The following is a 16,634-nucleotide window of genomic DNA, read 5'->3' as shown; positions in this document are numbered from 1 at the left end:
GGTGGCCTATTTTGAGGCTATGAGGAAAAGCGCGTGGCACATTTGGGGAAATGAAAGTAGTTTTCAGGCTGGGCTGAGAGTCAGAAGAGAACGACAAGCAAAAATGACTGGCTTTGTTTGAATATTTTCTTGAGAGTAATGAGTAGTCACTGAAGGGTTTTAAATTACTAGAGAAGATTTACCTTTTAGAAAGATTATTCAAGGATTCAGTGTGGCAGAGAATTTAGGGACAGGAGGTGGGGAGAAGGTGCAGCAGGCCAAAGATGAATGTGCTGTGAATGAGCAGTGAGAATGGAAATATTTAGAAGGTTGAATCAATTAGGACTGAGTAAATTTCTAGAATGACGCCCAAATTCTTCACTTGAGCAATGAGGCAACGGTGGTTTCAAATAATGAGATAAGGCAACACAGGAGGAAAAGTAGTTTTGAGGTTTAAGATGAGCAAAAAGGCATGTAACTAAGTAAGTGCAGGAGAAAAATACGGGCTGGAAGTACCATTTGAGAGTCATTAGGATAAAGTGGGTGACTTAACCTTCAGATAAGGTACAGAGCGAAAAAGAGGGCCTAGGGCAATGCTCTAAGCAACACCAACATTAGTAAAACAAGCAGAGAGACAGGTGTCTGAAAAGAGATGGTGGTGTCTGTTGTGAGGAAGACTGGATCAGGCACAACAGAAAACACCCTCTCCCACCTCTCCCACATCATATTCCTTAAATTGTCAGAAAAGATACACTGAATAAACTCACAACAAAGTTGAAAAATAAAAAAGGATGTCAAATAGTAAATTGAAATTTATGAAAAATTCCTAGAAGACCAAACAGATGAGACCATATTAGCAAAAAACAAGAGTACATGTTTATGTGGCTACCAACAGCTTCAAGGTAAGACCTCCTGCTATTTCCATAGAAGAAAAGGCAGAAAGAATGGGCTTATGTGCAGTTAACTTTGCTGGTTTGAAGGCAGGAAATAGAGTTTCTGTTGGATGGCTTCTATTTTCTCAATAAGCTAGGAGGCCAGGACGTATGCTTGGGGCATGAGAAGGGTGGAGAGGTGAACAGGGCTGGAATTGTGGGGAAAAACTATCTGACACAGTCTCTATGGAGGATAGAGAGAAACACAAGAGGAAGCAGCAGGGCAGCACTGAGCTTTTAGGCAAAAATCACAGATCAGAAATGGAGAATGGCACAATATACAGGAATAAGAAGGCTGATTTCACCCAGCAGGGGCCAGTACACTGCAACAGTCTTAACTTTCACCTGGTGGCATGAGTATGAGCAGAGATTCTTGGACATGTTTCTATTTTAGTGTCAATGACCAGAGCTGACTGTATAAAACAGGGGTCGGGAAACTATGGTCTGCGAGCTAAGAATGGTTTTACATTTTAAAATGGCTTTTTAAAAAATCCAAAGAAAAGGCTATTTAGTGACACATGACAATTTTAGAAATTAAAATTTCAATGTTTATAAGTAAAGTTTTATGCAGCCATGGTCATTTGTTAGATACTGTCTATAGGTGCCTTTGTGCTATGATGACAGAGTCGAGTAGTTGTGACCGAGATGATTATGGCCCACAAAGCTGCAAATATTTACTATCTGGCCCTTTACAGGGAAAAAAAAAAAGGCCAACTCTTGATAGAGAACATAATTTTACTTGGAAAGAAAAGAAAGCATCAAAAACATCTGCTTGATCCTAATGACTGGACTGTTAATACTTTATAAAATTAAAAAGGGGGAGGATATCTACTATTTTAAAAATATAAGGATATGACGCAAAAACTCAAATCAAACCCTGATATTTTTAACTCAGCGCAATATGGTAATACATCCAATTTATTCTTTTTTTTTTTTTTTTTCTTGTGGCACACGGGCTTAGTTGCTCCGTGGCATGTGGGATCTTCCTGGAGCAGGGATCAAACCTATGTCCCCTGCATTGGCAGGAGGATTCTTAACCACTGCGCCACCTAGGAAGCCTCATCCAGTTTATTCTTAATGAACTACATTATTGGTAGAGGCTCTGATGGACAATCACCAAACAATAGCTGAACAAAAACGAATTAACAAAAATCTTCCCTTTACATGTGTATTCACTGAACTAACTAAAAAGACAAAAACCAAACCAAACAAAGCCAGATGGATCAATAAAAATTGTACGTTGTTATAAAATCCCACAGAAAAACCCCCCAAATCCCCCTTCCCGACAACTCTACGTAGGATTGTGGCGAGTTCTCCACCTCTACTAAGGGAGGCCAAACATCTGTGCTTTCACCACCAACAAACTTGGCTTTCCTATTTGATCTTTAAGATTTTTTTTTTAATATTAACATTTACTTTATTTAAAAAATTTTTTTCTTCAAGAGACTAAAAAAAATGTTTCTCTTTATTACTGTGTAAATCCTAGGATCCAACTAAACTGTATTGTCCTAACAAAAAATAAAAAACTGGGACTTCAAGAAATAATCTAGCCTTACTCTCATACCTTCTAGTAGAGATGAATTATATTATTTATTGAAGATGTTTTAAAACTCTATTTTTAAAAGTTCTATAGATTACTGTCAAACTATCATTAAATAAAACGGATCCACCCAGATCATAATTGTCTTATCCTTTGGCTCTTACTGCTAACAAAAAATTGTCAACAGCTGATTTGTTCAGGATTTATAGAAATTCTTCCATTAAAGCAATTCCTACAGCTGTAATTAGTGGTAGCAATATCACTGGTACAGTTATCTACATGTTCAGTTTTAAAGTTATAATCTTAGTGTACTTTAAACTTTGTCTTTAATGGGATCTTGCATTCTTTGTTAAATATACCTTCTGATAAAAGGATAATCTTTGGAAGTTATTGTTTTAAAGTAGAAGCAATTTATAATCCTTAGTTGGATTTCAGTTTATGTATAGAGTAGGATTTTAGTATCTTTAAGTAGTGTCATAAATAATGAAAATATTGAAAACAGAAAAAAAATGAGGAAATGACATGTGCAACAATAAAGTGAAGACAGTAAAAAAAAAACAACAATAAAGTGAAATTCGTTAATATTTTTCTTATGATCTCCCTTCCACATCTCCCTCTCACTTAGGTTAGAAATTCTCATGTAGACACCTGATGTTCTAAAGGAAGATACTGAATAAAGTTTCACCTCTGTTAAACACACTGCTGAAAACAGAATAAATGAGTACATTTTACAACAAAATTTTACATTTTACAGCAAAATTTCACAGTACACATGCAGACTATGCATAAGTACTTAAATATATTTTAATCAACATTAAAAACTGAACAAAGTTCTAAAGATTTTTATGAACTATTTCAATATATGAAATACTTCTCATATTATTAACAAACTATGGGTGAAGCCATATTTTGTGCTTTTTGTTATTTTAATGGCAACTCTTTTCTACAAAATAGCTCTTTTAAGAATATATTTATGATAACAGAGAAGAAAACTGAATAAAAAGAAACTTTTTTTTCAACTTACCCCAATTATTTCCTCTACAAATGGTAAAATGTTTTTAGTAAGACAAATAAATACTCACCTGACTAACTGTGTAAGAGTTGTGCGTGTTACTATATTCTTCAGTTTAGTCTTAGACAGTCTCTCTCTGGAGAAGCTTAAATAGTTACCACAGAGCAATTTCTAAATTATATATGGTATCAAATACTCAATTTCAATTATGTTTCTGAAAAGACTGCCATTTTAGGGCAATAATAAAACAAAAATGGCTTATGGTTTTTTATCTACTTCTTTTTGAGGGCAATATAATAATGACACCTTACAGAAGTAATCTTAAATGCTAAAACATACCTTGCCATGAGGGTCAGCAAACATTCTTGTGAAAATTTCACATAATCTTTTCAGTTCAACTCGACTGTCAAAATAATAAAGTGGCTAATTAATATCTTGCTGTAGGAAGAAGTCATTTAAAAGTGACCTTACATATAACTGGGCTTCTTAAAAACAAAACAAAACAAAACAAAGCAAAACAAAAACAGCCCTCAAAATTGAGAAATTTGTGGGATTTACTAGTCAAGGCTAAACACAAATTTATCAAATGCAACAATAATTCTGTAGTAACACACATGATTTTAAAAGTTGAAAGTTATATGAAAAGAAATACAACCATACTTCATGAATGTAGCACAACAGAGGAAACTATACAGATGACATTCCCAGCACGTGACTCTTATCCTTTTAAATGCTATGACATTTTCTTAAATTTTGCCACCTGAGAGCTAAAAATCTTTCTAAACTATGACTATTTCCTTGCCATTTAAAATGATACACTGACCCTAATGTTGATGGGGTTGGGAACAACATTATGATGATTTATGTAGTGACTCATGAACTGTGATATGCAAACACTAAAATACACTAGGAAGTACATAGATAAACACTTAAATTATACAGTTCTAATACTTCCTAAAATAAACACACAGCTAGTAAATCAAACCCTGATTTCAGGTATCAAGTCAGGAAGTAGCCCTCTATTTTCCACCACACTCAAACTTATGAATTTTCTGAAACCAGGTTCTTAAAGGTATAGACTATAGAGATTTAAAACATTACACAGATAAAAACAATAAAGAATTTAGAGAGGAAAAGCAAGCAAAAGCCATTAGGAAAGGAAACCAAATCAAACCCAACTAAAAACCAATATAAACTTTAAAAAAAAACCATCTACTTGTTTTAATTTATTTTTTGGCCACACACATGGCATATGGAATCTTAGTTCCTTGACCAGGGATCGAACGTGCGTCCCCAGCAGTGGAGGTGTGGACTCTTAACCACTGGACCACCAGGGAAGTCCCTAAACTTCTGTTCTTAGAGAAATTCACCCCAAATCCATCCTATATTATACCAAGAATCAAATATTACATGAACACCAAGAATATACCTTCATTTTCAAGTGAGCATAAATATTCTTTCATCTCACTGAAAAACTTATCAGGAATGAACTTTAATAGATGAGTCAGCTTTAATATTATGTACATTTTATTATTTGTTCTTATTTTAAAAATTAATAACATTTTTCATTTAATAACTATTTGTGAACAAAAAGTTTCCTTTTAGAATGTTTCTTTAAATAAAGCAAGTTAATTAAAATTTTTAAAAGTAACAATAGTGTACCTGGTCATAAGGATTAAGGCTTGGGAAAATATCTTGATGCTACCTTCTGGGTTCAGGACACATATGAGCCCCTCCAGTACTGTTAAAGTGTTATGAACAAGTCAGGTCAAAAAGTGCTAACCAGACAGGACAATTATTTTAAAGACAATATAACTCACCTTAGCGTTCTCTGATTTTTTAATAAGTTCTGCAGACCCAGGAGGCCTTCTTTCCTTTCCGACCAGTTGGAGCTGGCACATCTGTTGAGAACCTCTGCCACGTCTTCTGTCTGCCTCATGTATGTGGGAATGCTGCCATTCCGAGAGCTATAGGAGCGCTCTGAGCATGCGCTAGACGCATCGCTGTTGGCATCATCATCTGAATGCATCCCGTATGATTCATATCTTCTTCGAGCAGGTTTTTTCTGTGGTACATAAAGACTCTCATTAGTGGTAGCTAAAACAATATGATGGTACTTCACAATTTCTACTGACCACAAGAGGGCTGGTTTTTGTTTAAAAATCAGTGTAAAGCATGCTGCTAATTATTGTAATAATAAAATGTTGATATTTAGTTTTTCTTCAAAAAACATGTTTTAGGAGTTAGTAGATGATGAAATAGTTTTTAACTACGGGAGTGGTAGAAGCAGAATAAGACTACTGTATGGAAATCAGATATGTAAAGTGGGGAATGCTAAAAACATGGGGTTCTTCCTTTTCTCTTTCCTTTTCGTGGAAAACCAAGATCTACAAGAGTATAAACAAACAGGCTCTGTACTAAAATTCTGAGTTGTTAAGAAGAAATTACTACTGCTTTAAAGGATGAGAATGGATCAGAAAATGGGCAATGGATCAGAAAAACATGTTTCCCCATGTAAAGTTCTATTTTTTCTGTCTTTCAACCTGCTCTTTCCTCTATTCTCCTTTCACTTCCACTGTCAACTTCTCTTACCATTCTTTCTTCCCTTGTACCCAAGCCTGACATTTCCTTGAGAATTAAAATACAGAGAATGATGACAGCCTGTTTTGCTTACTCAAACTTTTAGGAGGCAAGCTCCTGGAGGGTCCTCCATGTTTTTCTCAATGTGTCTATACTGTCTATTTCAATATATATATGAGAAAGCATATTTAGATTCCTTTGATTTCTTTACATCTGAAGCTTATTATTTAATAAATGTAGCTGCTAATTTTACCTTGAATATTAAAAGTGAAATGAGACAGAATAAATAGTTTATTTGAGATTTCCTTGGAAGAATAAGAAATAAATCTTTATGTAATCTGATATTTGAATTTAGGCTGGTGAGCAAAGGTATTTCTATGAAACATTTAAGCACAATAATTTTACACAGCTCCAGGTGACTTAAATTCTTCAAGTTCAAAATCTAAAAGAAATATAACTTGAACTTATTTAAAAATAGTTTTATAATGATGTTTCCATCACTAAATTGATTTGACTTAGAGCCATCAATTTAATTTAGAATGGCAAAAATGTGATATTTCCTTCATTGGGCTCCAAGATCAGTTTTGTTACAGACATCAGTGTTAATGACATCACATTTGTACAAAGTAGTCAGGCTTAAAGGAGGAGAACCCCCATAGAACACTCTATTTAAGCACTGTCTCCCTACTGATAAGCATATAATCATATGTACAAAAAAATAATGTATGTCTAAGGATTTAATACTTCCACCTGAATTTTTTATAGAAGACTATCATCTGTTAAACTGATGAAGGAAAGAAAAAAAAGTTATGGTCATAAGATGTCAGAAAATAGCAATGTCTATACCTTAGTCCGTATGTCTCCTAAGAGCTGAGAGCAGATTTTTAAAGAGAAAAATTGAAAATAATGAAGAACATTTTGCTGAATAGCACAGTGAAGTAGGCATAAACAAGGCCCATAATCTGAAACATTAAATTTTTTAATATATAGATACATAAGAACTGCTTATTAGCAGACTACATCTTTAATCTTGTCAATATCCTTTAGTCCAAAGAAAAATATCTAAGCCACGGAAATATTCCCAAAACCAGGTTTCTCAAAGAAAATCAAGTCTTCTTCCTATTTAGATTCTTTTGTCGTTTCCAAAGTTAACTTTATTTCTACGATTTTCCCTAGGTCCAATTAGGCTTAATAGTTGGATAGCCTTTTCCTAAAAATTGATAGTTATAACTAGAATATCTATGTTATGCAAATAATGGAAACAGACACAGTCAAATTATTGGGATTCAGCTTTAAGCCCTGGTGGCTAACTATTCCTCATATAAATCAAATACAACATCTAATTATAAGTAACAGTTCAAGAGTAATCCATTCAAGTCATAAAATTTATGTGGGCAGAATTTAACTAGTAAATCATCCACTTAAAAGAAACTAGAAAACATGATTTGAGAAATACATTTATAAGGAACAGTAAATTTAAAACATATGACTAATTTAATATCATCAGAACAAGATGTGATCAATATATCCCAAGCTCAAGAGAACAAAGTTCCTACTGAGTTATACTGATTTATAAAAAAAATCAGATGGTTAAGGTAAAGAGAAAAATTCAACACATACAGACTGAGCAGAACTACACATGTGATTACATCTAATATATTATAGCTATGATTAATGAATATTTTTAAAAACTTGTTTTTCAAATACACATGGCAAATATTGTATCAACACTGGTTAAGAGGTGATATGCAGTTTTAAAAGGCATAATGTATTTTTAATTTCAAAACAAAGATGATGCCTTTCTAAGTTCTGTGTAAGAAACTGAGTAAATGCTTCTCAAATATAGGATTAATATCATAATTTGAAAGAGAAAATATTATGTTGAACTGACTTGGGAAAAAGGCAAAAGCCTCATTGTTTCAAATATTTCTCTCATAATTTTAAGTAAGAAAAACTACAGTGATATCTGTACAGCACACTTTTGACAAACCATCACAGATCTATAGATTATGTTTTTAAGCCTCGCTGTTTAATGTGTCAGGTATAAAGAGCCAGAAAGATATCTTAAATGTAATCTGTTCTGAAGCTGTACTTTCTCTCAGCTCAGAAAATACAAATAAGTAAAAGACTAAACAAAATTGTACCCCAAACTAAAACAATCCCTAAATACCCAAGGTTAAGCTAGACTTGAAATTATATGCTTATAGTGTACATATTTATATACTAATCTATCTGCCTTTATTCTCAGTGTACTACAGTGCATAAAAAAATCACCATATTAACAATATCACTATTTATATTCCTGACATCCCATCAATTACGATGGACCCTGGCTTAAAAATCTGATCAATTAATAAAGATCAAGAATTAATTATACTGTTTTGTTTTTTACATTGCCCACATTTGATCTTCCTAGATTTAATCCACAAGAGTGTTCCCATCTCCCTTCCCACACTCATACATTAGTTTGGTTCACTCATACATTAGTTTCATAACTGGAACATCTATAATGATAAGGAAATGGAGAAGAATACCAAGGCATCTGCTACTGCCTCCTCCACGTCGGAACCTGTGTTCAGGACTCGCATGGCACTGACAGAGGATGACAGTCGGCTTGACTGGCTGATCCCATACCCCGGACCTAATTCATCAGAAGAAGGAAAACAGCTTTGAGAGAGCCATAAATGTAACAGAGTCAGTTTGGAAACTTTAAGATTCCTAAGGGGAGAAAAAAAAACCAATGGGGCAAAGCATTTTAAAAGCAATATTGTATTCTCTGGGTACATTTAGTTTTGGTCAAATAAAAGGGGAAAGGCAATTAAAATCACTGACAATGTGTGGGAAGTAAATTTAAAGAACAGTAGCTACAATACACTTATCACCAGAAGATAGAAGGAAGTATGACTGGCCAACTAAGGGCTTGCAAGTCTACAGTCAGGCAAATCTCACCCATTTGGGTGAGCCACAGAGCAGCCCAGAACAAAGATCAATCCTCAAACCAGTAACGATTAGGGAAAACCCCTCAAATTATTATCTCTTTTCCTTCAAGATAGGCTGATTCATTCTATAACTAAGACATATCATTTGATATTTGTTAAGCACCTACTATTGCCCGACACTCTGAGGTATGTAAAGACGAGGTTTTTCCCCTCAACTACTTTCTACAATATATCATCATTTACAATTAAAACACTTCATCCACCATTTTGGTTTTTTTTTTTTTTAACATATATACAAAGATGAAGTACATAACTGAGAACGTAAAACAATTTTATATTTTAAAATGACACAACTTAGGTTATACAAAAGAAAAATGTCCACCTCCAGTGAGAAAAATGCTCAAATAAGATTGCTGAAGGGAAGTTACTTGGGGGAAAATTAAAAAAAAAGAAACCAAAAAACAAAAAGCCCACAAATGACTTATTCTCCAACAAATTAAATGTAAATAAAAACAAATCAATTTAAAAACATGATTACTCAGTGGAAACCAACAAGGACAAAAAACTTAGATGAATGCACAGATGATAGTGAAAATGTACTCATCCTTCACCTGAGGCCCCATACACATCGGGGGCGTAGAGGGCACCAGTAGATCTGGAATGGTGTCTGGAGGCTGGAATAACAGGACCATACAAACCTCATCTATTACTACAGAAACAAGGAAGACTGGCAGCACTACAGTCAGGCAAGGAGAGTTAGTTCACAATGGTATTACTATTAATTGTTAAGGATCAGAATATTGCCCCAGACTAGGGCAACTGAACATTTGCACTGCAATATCATCCTTGACACACAACAGATCTCACACCTAACGGGACAGACATAAGTCCACAGGAGACAAAAAAGCAAGTATTCAAATGGAAGGAAATGTCAAAAGCACAGGCATGAAACAAAAAAATGAACACTGTAGTTAAAAAAAAAAAACCACTATGGTAAATAGTAACCAATAATAATCCCAAATCCTCTAATCCTGAACCCAGTGAGGCAGTTGCTACTATTCAATTTTGTAAATAGCTAAACTAAAGCACAGAGAAAAGTTAATTAATTTGATCAAGCCACACCTGAGTATCTGCAGTCTTTCAAGGCCTTTGTTGTTAAACAGTACACATATCATCTTCACATTGTTCAAAAGATAACATACCTCATTTATGTTAACATAAATGCTTTCTATAATGGTTCCCAGTATACGAGTTCTGCATTCAGTAGACTATTTAAATATCAAAGCACATTTGGACACCAAAAAAGGGGAGTATTAATAATTTCATCAAAAACCTAGAAATGTGTGACTTCTCCCTATATTTATGACCTTTATATTCTAGATCTTAAAACCCTGATTTTCATAACATCATAAAGTCAGTCTTTTTTTTATACACACAAACAAATAAGCCAGGAAAAATTCATTTTATTATTTAATGAAACATTACTCTTATTTTAAAAGTTACTCTGCTTCGGATATATTAATTAGAACAGTTAAAATACTTTTATTATATGAATTACCCTTGCCTTTGCCACAGGACCTTAATGAATAAGAAAATGATCAAAAAGACTGAGAGATAAGATTAAAGAGAGAATGCTGCATAAAATGTTTAATCAGACCCTGAAAGGCAATTGGTATCATTAGCAAAACATACTAATATATAGTTTTAATTTTACCCAGCAGAATAATTTCTAAAATGATAAGAAAGAGTTGAACCAATATGGAAATGCTTTAATATATGAAAAATTTTGAAAACCTTTTGAAACCAGTTGAAACCTTTTGAAAACCAAATCTGTGGCTGAAGATAACACTCACGTACTTGTAATAACATAAGCCTTTTTTTGAATCTTGGTTCCAGAAACAGATGGAAACTCAGAGTGCAAGTCCCAGAATTCATCTTTGTTTAGCTCTGATTTATTTCTGTTGTTTTAGAGCCCTGTTGTTGCCCTTGTGCTACAACTGAATAAAGGGCAAGCTATGGGATTCATCTGCTGAATGGCCATATTCAAATTAGAGGTGACAAAAGGATTCACCAAATAAAGACAGACAGAAAAATGCAGGCAAACATAGCAGAAAGTGGGAATGAAAAGGACAACCTGATCTCTGGGAATGCTATCTTCATCCCTGTGTAATAAACAGGGCTAATTTGCTACCTTTACTATGCAATATCCATATGCAAATAAAGGGGGTAGAAAACGCAAGTCTTCTAAAACTATGTGACTAAAAGGTTTAACCACCTTTAAACCAAATGGGATGTTTCATCACAATTGGGAAAACAGCCTCCTTTAATAATAAAATTTAAATGATTTAAATTGCCAAATGGAGGCTTTGAAATAAATCTAGAAGATTAATGACTAAACAACATCTCTTTAAAAACAGGCATATTAACATGTTTATTTTTTAAGTAATTAGAAGTTGGTTATAAATTTCCTCTAATCTCTTGACTACTGTACAGGTTTAAACAGTACAGAAACATTTTTGTTTCTTCTTGATTATCTCACATTCTTACTAATTCTACTTTATACAAATGTAGGTATTATAGCATTAAAAAAACCTAAGATCCTTGCCAGTAACGTGTAACACAACTAACTGTAGGTAAGCAAGCACTGTTCTGGGGGGAAGAGGAGGAAGAGCAGTGGCAGCAGGGGTGGCAGTGACAATGACCACGATAACCACGTGCTCACTGTGGGCAAGCACAGGTCTGAGGGACGGTTTTCATGTATTCTCCACTTTACAGTGTCTTCAAATCAATGCTAAGAACTACATGTTATCATTGTCCTAGTTTTACATATAAGGAAACCCAGGTATCAAACAGCAACAGAGCAGGGGTATCAACCAGGCCATCTGACCCTAGAACATATGCTCTTAAACTAACCCCCCCCCCACTTCCTTCGACTCTTTACGGTGGCAGGCTTACTTTACACAAATGTAGGATTTATTTCATTGTTAAACATATATGCATGAGGATGTACCATATCTATACATATATATGTGTGTGTGCATGTATACACACAAATACACAGACATTCTACAGACTAAGCCTACTGTATATTGTACAAGAACTAAATCTATCTCTGGTAAAGTACAGAAGGAAACTCTTTGGCACCTGGGAGTGGAACACAAACAACGGCTGTCTGTATTCCTAGCTCAAAGGGTCAGTACAGGATAGTCTAGTAGTGATACAGTTGAGCCTAAACGCCCAAAGAACTAGAAATTAATCTCTAGAAATTCTATACTAACATGTCTACTGAAGGAAATAATAATTCCAACAGATAATGAGTGAAACTATGTTGTACTTAAGTGTCACAAAGTCTGAAGCACAGCTCTCTTAAGTATTACAGTAACCTACATTTACGGAATTGAAAGAAAAAATCTGAAATGGCTATAGGTTAGTGCGTATAAACAAAGTACTAGTTAAAATGCTGAGGACCACACAGAAATTCTAAGGATTTTCAACATAAAAAATTCTGCCTCTCCAATTACTTTAAAATACTAAAAGTTTTTAAAAAATCATTTAATATTTTTATAATTGAGTTAAACATAGTATCATAATCAAGGTTATAATACAATCTCTCTAATCAAGGACAGATAGGTTTCACAGCAATGACATGACATAAGCTAATGCATGGAAAATACTGTTAAACTGTAAAACACTATAAAAATATTAATCCCTCCCATTTTAATATGTAGTTCATATACTATTTTGTAGCATTCTTTCCAGTAATCTTAAGTTAAATATCTAAGGTGAAATGTTAATATTTCCACTAAAAAGGACAAAAGTCTTTATTTTTATCAAACTAAGTCCATATTTCATTTAAGAGTAAATATTTAAATATTATCTTTAAATTTTATAGGGATATTTGTTCAGAAAAATCTTGAATTCAATATTCTATAGTTTAAATCTGTGTGATATTTACTTGATTATGAAGGCAATTTGTTCATCAATATGTCTAACTTGCTCATTTAAGACAAGTAAATGTCAAAGGAATTTCCCAAACATACAATTTCCTTCTGACTGTCCTTAAAAAGACAGAAAAGAGAGAGAGGCAGATACAGTTGACAAAGAAATCATCAACTAAATCCAGGGTATGTTGAGGTTATCAGATGGTGAGAACACAATCGGAAAGCAATACACCTCACACCTGCCCAAACACTTACCAAGGGGCTGAAAAGAGCGAACAGGACTCGTATCCCTGCTGCTCTCCCGACTGGCTTCCCGGCTGCACCCTTGACTCACACTTGGTCGAGGAATACGACTGCTTCGGGCTGGTATGAAGCAAGAGCAGCACAGAAGGGGAGTTAATGGAGATAGAGTTTGCATTTTTGATATTTGGTTTTATTCTTTTCTTTCTTTCTTTTTTTGGTCACTCCATGCGGCATGCGGGATCTCAGTTCCCTGACCAGGGATCAAACCATGCCCACTGCAGTGGAAGTGCAGAGTCTTAACCACTGGACCTCTAGGGAAGTCCCTATTCTTTTCTTTCTTAAAAACTAATAAATAACTTAAGTTTTTCTAAGGTTGAGAAGAAATTTTTCTTGATGAAGCATTACCAGGAATACAGTTAAAATTCTTATATACAGTCTTCTAGTTTGTATGTGATTAGAAGAGTAAAATGATATTTTACTAAAATAAAAAAGCTGCAACTAAAAAGATTTAAAATATAATGAATTACACTTTCAAGATAAGATATCTAATTCCATTTTTAACCTATATTTCAATTCTCCTTGAATTTTAAGTTGTCTTCCTGTAACTTCGAAGTGCCTAAATCGAAGTCTTCAATGCCTGGAGTACTAAAGAAATACAAGATCCCAAGTTTTGCACAAAAATCTTACCCACTGAGAGCCTAGATGGACTAGCTTCTCTGCTACAGCCCTGGCTTCGTGGTATCTTGCTTCTCTTCTGTGCTGAGGCTGAATTGACCAGGACTCTTTGAACACCAGAGTTCACAGTGGAGAGGGCTGTTGTGGTCAGAACTCTTCCCGGAGACCCAGACCGGCTGCCAGCTGAACACCAAACACACAGACAAATGTTAAGATGTGAACTGCAAGAGAACTTGCTGAAAGGATAACAAAGAAGTACATCTGAAAAAACTGTGATAGAATGGCAAGTTCTAAGTTCAAAGGAAGTAGACTGAGGAAGATTTACATATACTCAAAACCTGGAATAAAAAGTTATACTACATATACCAGGATTGAATGGTAAATCATGTAAATACATTTCCTGCTTGGAGGGCATAAGATGCTATGTGTAATAAGGACAACAGTATTATGATTTTTAGAACATAAATAGTAGAAAAGATTTCTAAAGAAATAACTTCTCTAACAATACATTTCATGTAGCTAAAGCTATATGTTAAGAAGCTATATATTAAAGCTATACATTTAAAAGGAAAAAATTAATAATTCTATTACTACTGTTTATTTTTGTCAAGAATACGGTAATGAAAATTTGCTTCCTGTTAAAACAGTTTGCCCGCTAAGATGCCTCTCAATGGGCATAACAAACAAGGTTATCTATCTTGCTACTATGTATACTTTTAAATTTTTACAAGATTTAAATTTTAAATGTTTACAAAGTTGGGTCAGCTGAAAAAGAAACTTGCATTTTGCTCTTTGCCTTTAAATACCAAAGGAGTCTTGGGTGGCCACTGTGGCATGTAGATGTACACTAAGAGTAGAACAAGACTAATGGGCAAATAAATGTCGAAGAAGGCAGACCCTTTCTAAACTAATGATTTTCAGTCTTGGAAGACAAAGGATATGTGGTCAGGGATAGAGAGAGGGAGCTGGACAATATCTCAGAGACTGGGGCAAGAGTTAAAAAAAAAGTTAAGAAACATGCTTTTAAACTAGAATTGCATGCGTTAGTTTTTAAGGGGATAAGCTCCTTGTCAATCAAAACATTTTATGTCTGCATTGAAAAGGAAAACGAACTAGCTAAATCCAAGGCATAATTTAACTCTGGATTCTGGATGGTAGCGTTATAAAAATTAAACTCGCACTTAAATAAAACTTCATGAAAGCAACATTTCCTCTTTGTTGGGTACTTCTCCACAGTCACTGCTCACCTGGTATAATCTTACCCAATCACGCTTCACTTTCACAGAGCAAAGATTAAAGACTCAAAGCCAATGGGGACAAGCAGGGAACCTCAATGAGGGAGGAGTGCTGAGTGTAAGGCAGGGAGTGGTGATGTTTTATTTCAGCCAGCTCTGTCTTGAGGTAATACTGGCTACATTTTGGGATTTTTTTAAAAAAAGATGAAAAATTTGACCTTTCCTTATTTTTATCATGTTGCGCAGACCAAAATAATACATGAATAGAGGCAGGCTGGATGTGGTACATGGACTGCTGATCTGTGACCCTTGCTACTGTTTTCTTGGCATGGTCTTCCTGAATACAATTTAAACTCATGCTTAATTCCTAAACTTTATCAGCACACAAAATTAAACATCTTCCATTGGTTATAGCAATACTGTAAAACAAAGCAATGTTTATGAGGACAGTAACAATTTATTATCTGTGTAGAAGGAATTCTAAATTGTTGCAGGGAAATTACACAAGTGTACTTTAAAATGATGGCTTATTTGAATTGTTTCATGATATTTCAGGTGAAGAATCTTTAAATCAAATTTCTTTCAGTTATAACCTTAGAGATACTCACAAGGCACCTATTTTCTCCATGCAGCGTCTAAACTAAACATACACACCAAAACACCCAAACACCCAACATGCCACAAACTCACAATGCAAGATAAGCTGATGGAATATTTTATGGGAACACTTGCAACAATATAAAAAGTATAAATTATGAACTGAACACATACAACACGTCATTCTGTTAAAAACTAATATAAGTTTAGGGGGTTGACAGTGTTGGTAGGAGACTGGAGAATTCCTTGAAATGTGGATCTATTCAGCAGAGAGGAAACGTAGTATAGAAGCAGAGTACCACTCTACCTGTTCTAGATTTATTGAATTTATCAAAACTCTGCAAGCTCACTCTCTATATATTTAAATTCATTCGCATCCTCTCCTGGGAAATAAAACTGGCAGTGTTAATCATTACCCACTCTTTTCCAATAGCCCTCCCAGCCCCCACCAACAGCGTGGTAATTCCAGTGCCTACAACCAATTTTGGAATTATTTATACTTAGAAGAAAATATCAAGGCTCTTTCCCCAGCAAAAGAACTACCAACGCTAATTATTTCTTCTAGGAAAACCACATAGTTGATGGAAAAGAGTATGATGCACCTAGGGAATAGCATGCTACTAGAAAATACTCTAATTTGCAAAATTTGAAATTAGATACCTAATTTCTCTTGTGCTGCCTGAAGTTTTCAAATGACCATTTTATACTTTTTATGAGATGTTTTCAAAGCATTACCAAAGCTCCCTTGTTTTTGAATGTTTACACCTGTGGCATCAACATGGATAGTTTAAAAAACCCAGTGTTTTGGTGATAAATAAGGACAGGTCAAAGAAAAATCACAATTGGCAGTTTTTACCCCAATAATGGCTACAAAGTGATAGAATATTAAGTGTTAAGAATTTCTGCTGAATAGAACCCATTCCTGATAATGACAACAGGTGATTAGACGAGAGATGCACAT

The 16,634-nt window shown here is 34.4% G+C and overlaps 1 protein-coding gene across 14 annotated transcripts in view; it reads right to left on the bottom strand.

The window, feature by feature from the left end:
- CLASP2 (cytoplasmic linker associated protein 2) overlaps positions 1-16,634 on the bottom strand; it is a 155,602-nt gene that overhangs the window by 38,470 nt on the left and 100,498 nt on the right. For 10 of the 14 annotated variants that reach the window (XM_057704441.1, XM_057704442.1, XM_057704446.1 and 7 more), the window contains 6 exons: positions 13,854-14,024; positions 13,179-13,286; positions 9,594-9,656; positions 8,578-8,684; positions 5,284-5,528; positions 3,803-3,866 (listed from right to left, as the gene is read on the bottom strand). In XM_057704441.1, the coding sequence (XP_057560424.1) occupies positions 3,803-3,866; positions 5,284-5,528; positions 8,578-8,684; positions 9,594-9,656; positions 13,179-13,286; positions 13,854-14,024 (758 nt within the window). The remainder of the gene's footprint in view (positions 1-3,802; positions 3,867-5,283; positions 5,529-8,577; positions 8,685-9,593; positions 9,657-13,178; positions 13,287-13,853; positions 14,025-16,634) is intronic. The other 4 variants (XM_057704447.1, XM_057704456.1, XM_057704449.1 and 1 more) reach the window with 1 other exon arrangement.

The sequence above is a fragment of the Hippopotamus amphibius genome, chromosome 13, assembly GCF_030028045.1.
Source record: "Hippopotamus amphibius kiboko isolate mHipAmp2 chromosome 13, mHipAmp2.hap2, whole genome shotgun sequence".
Lineage (NCBI taxonomy): Eukaryota > Metazoa > Chordata > Mammalia > Artiodactyla > Hippopotamidae > Hippopotamus > Hippopotamus amphibius.
Note: the sequence above shows the minus strand (reverse complement) of the source record. Positions and strands in the feature narration are given on the sequence as shown.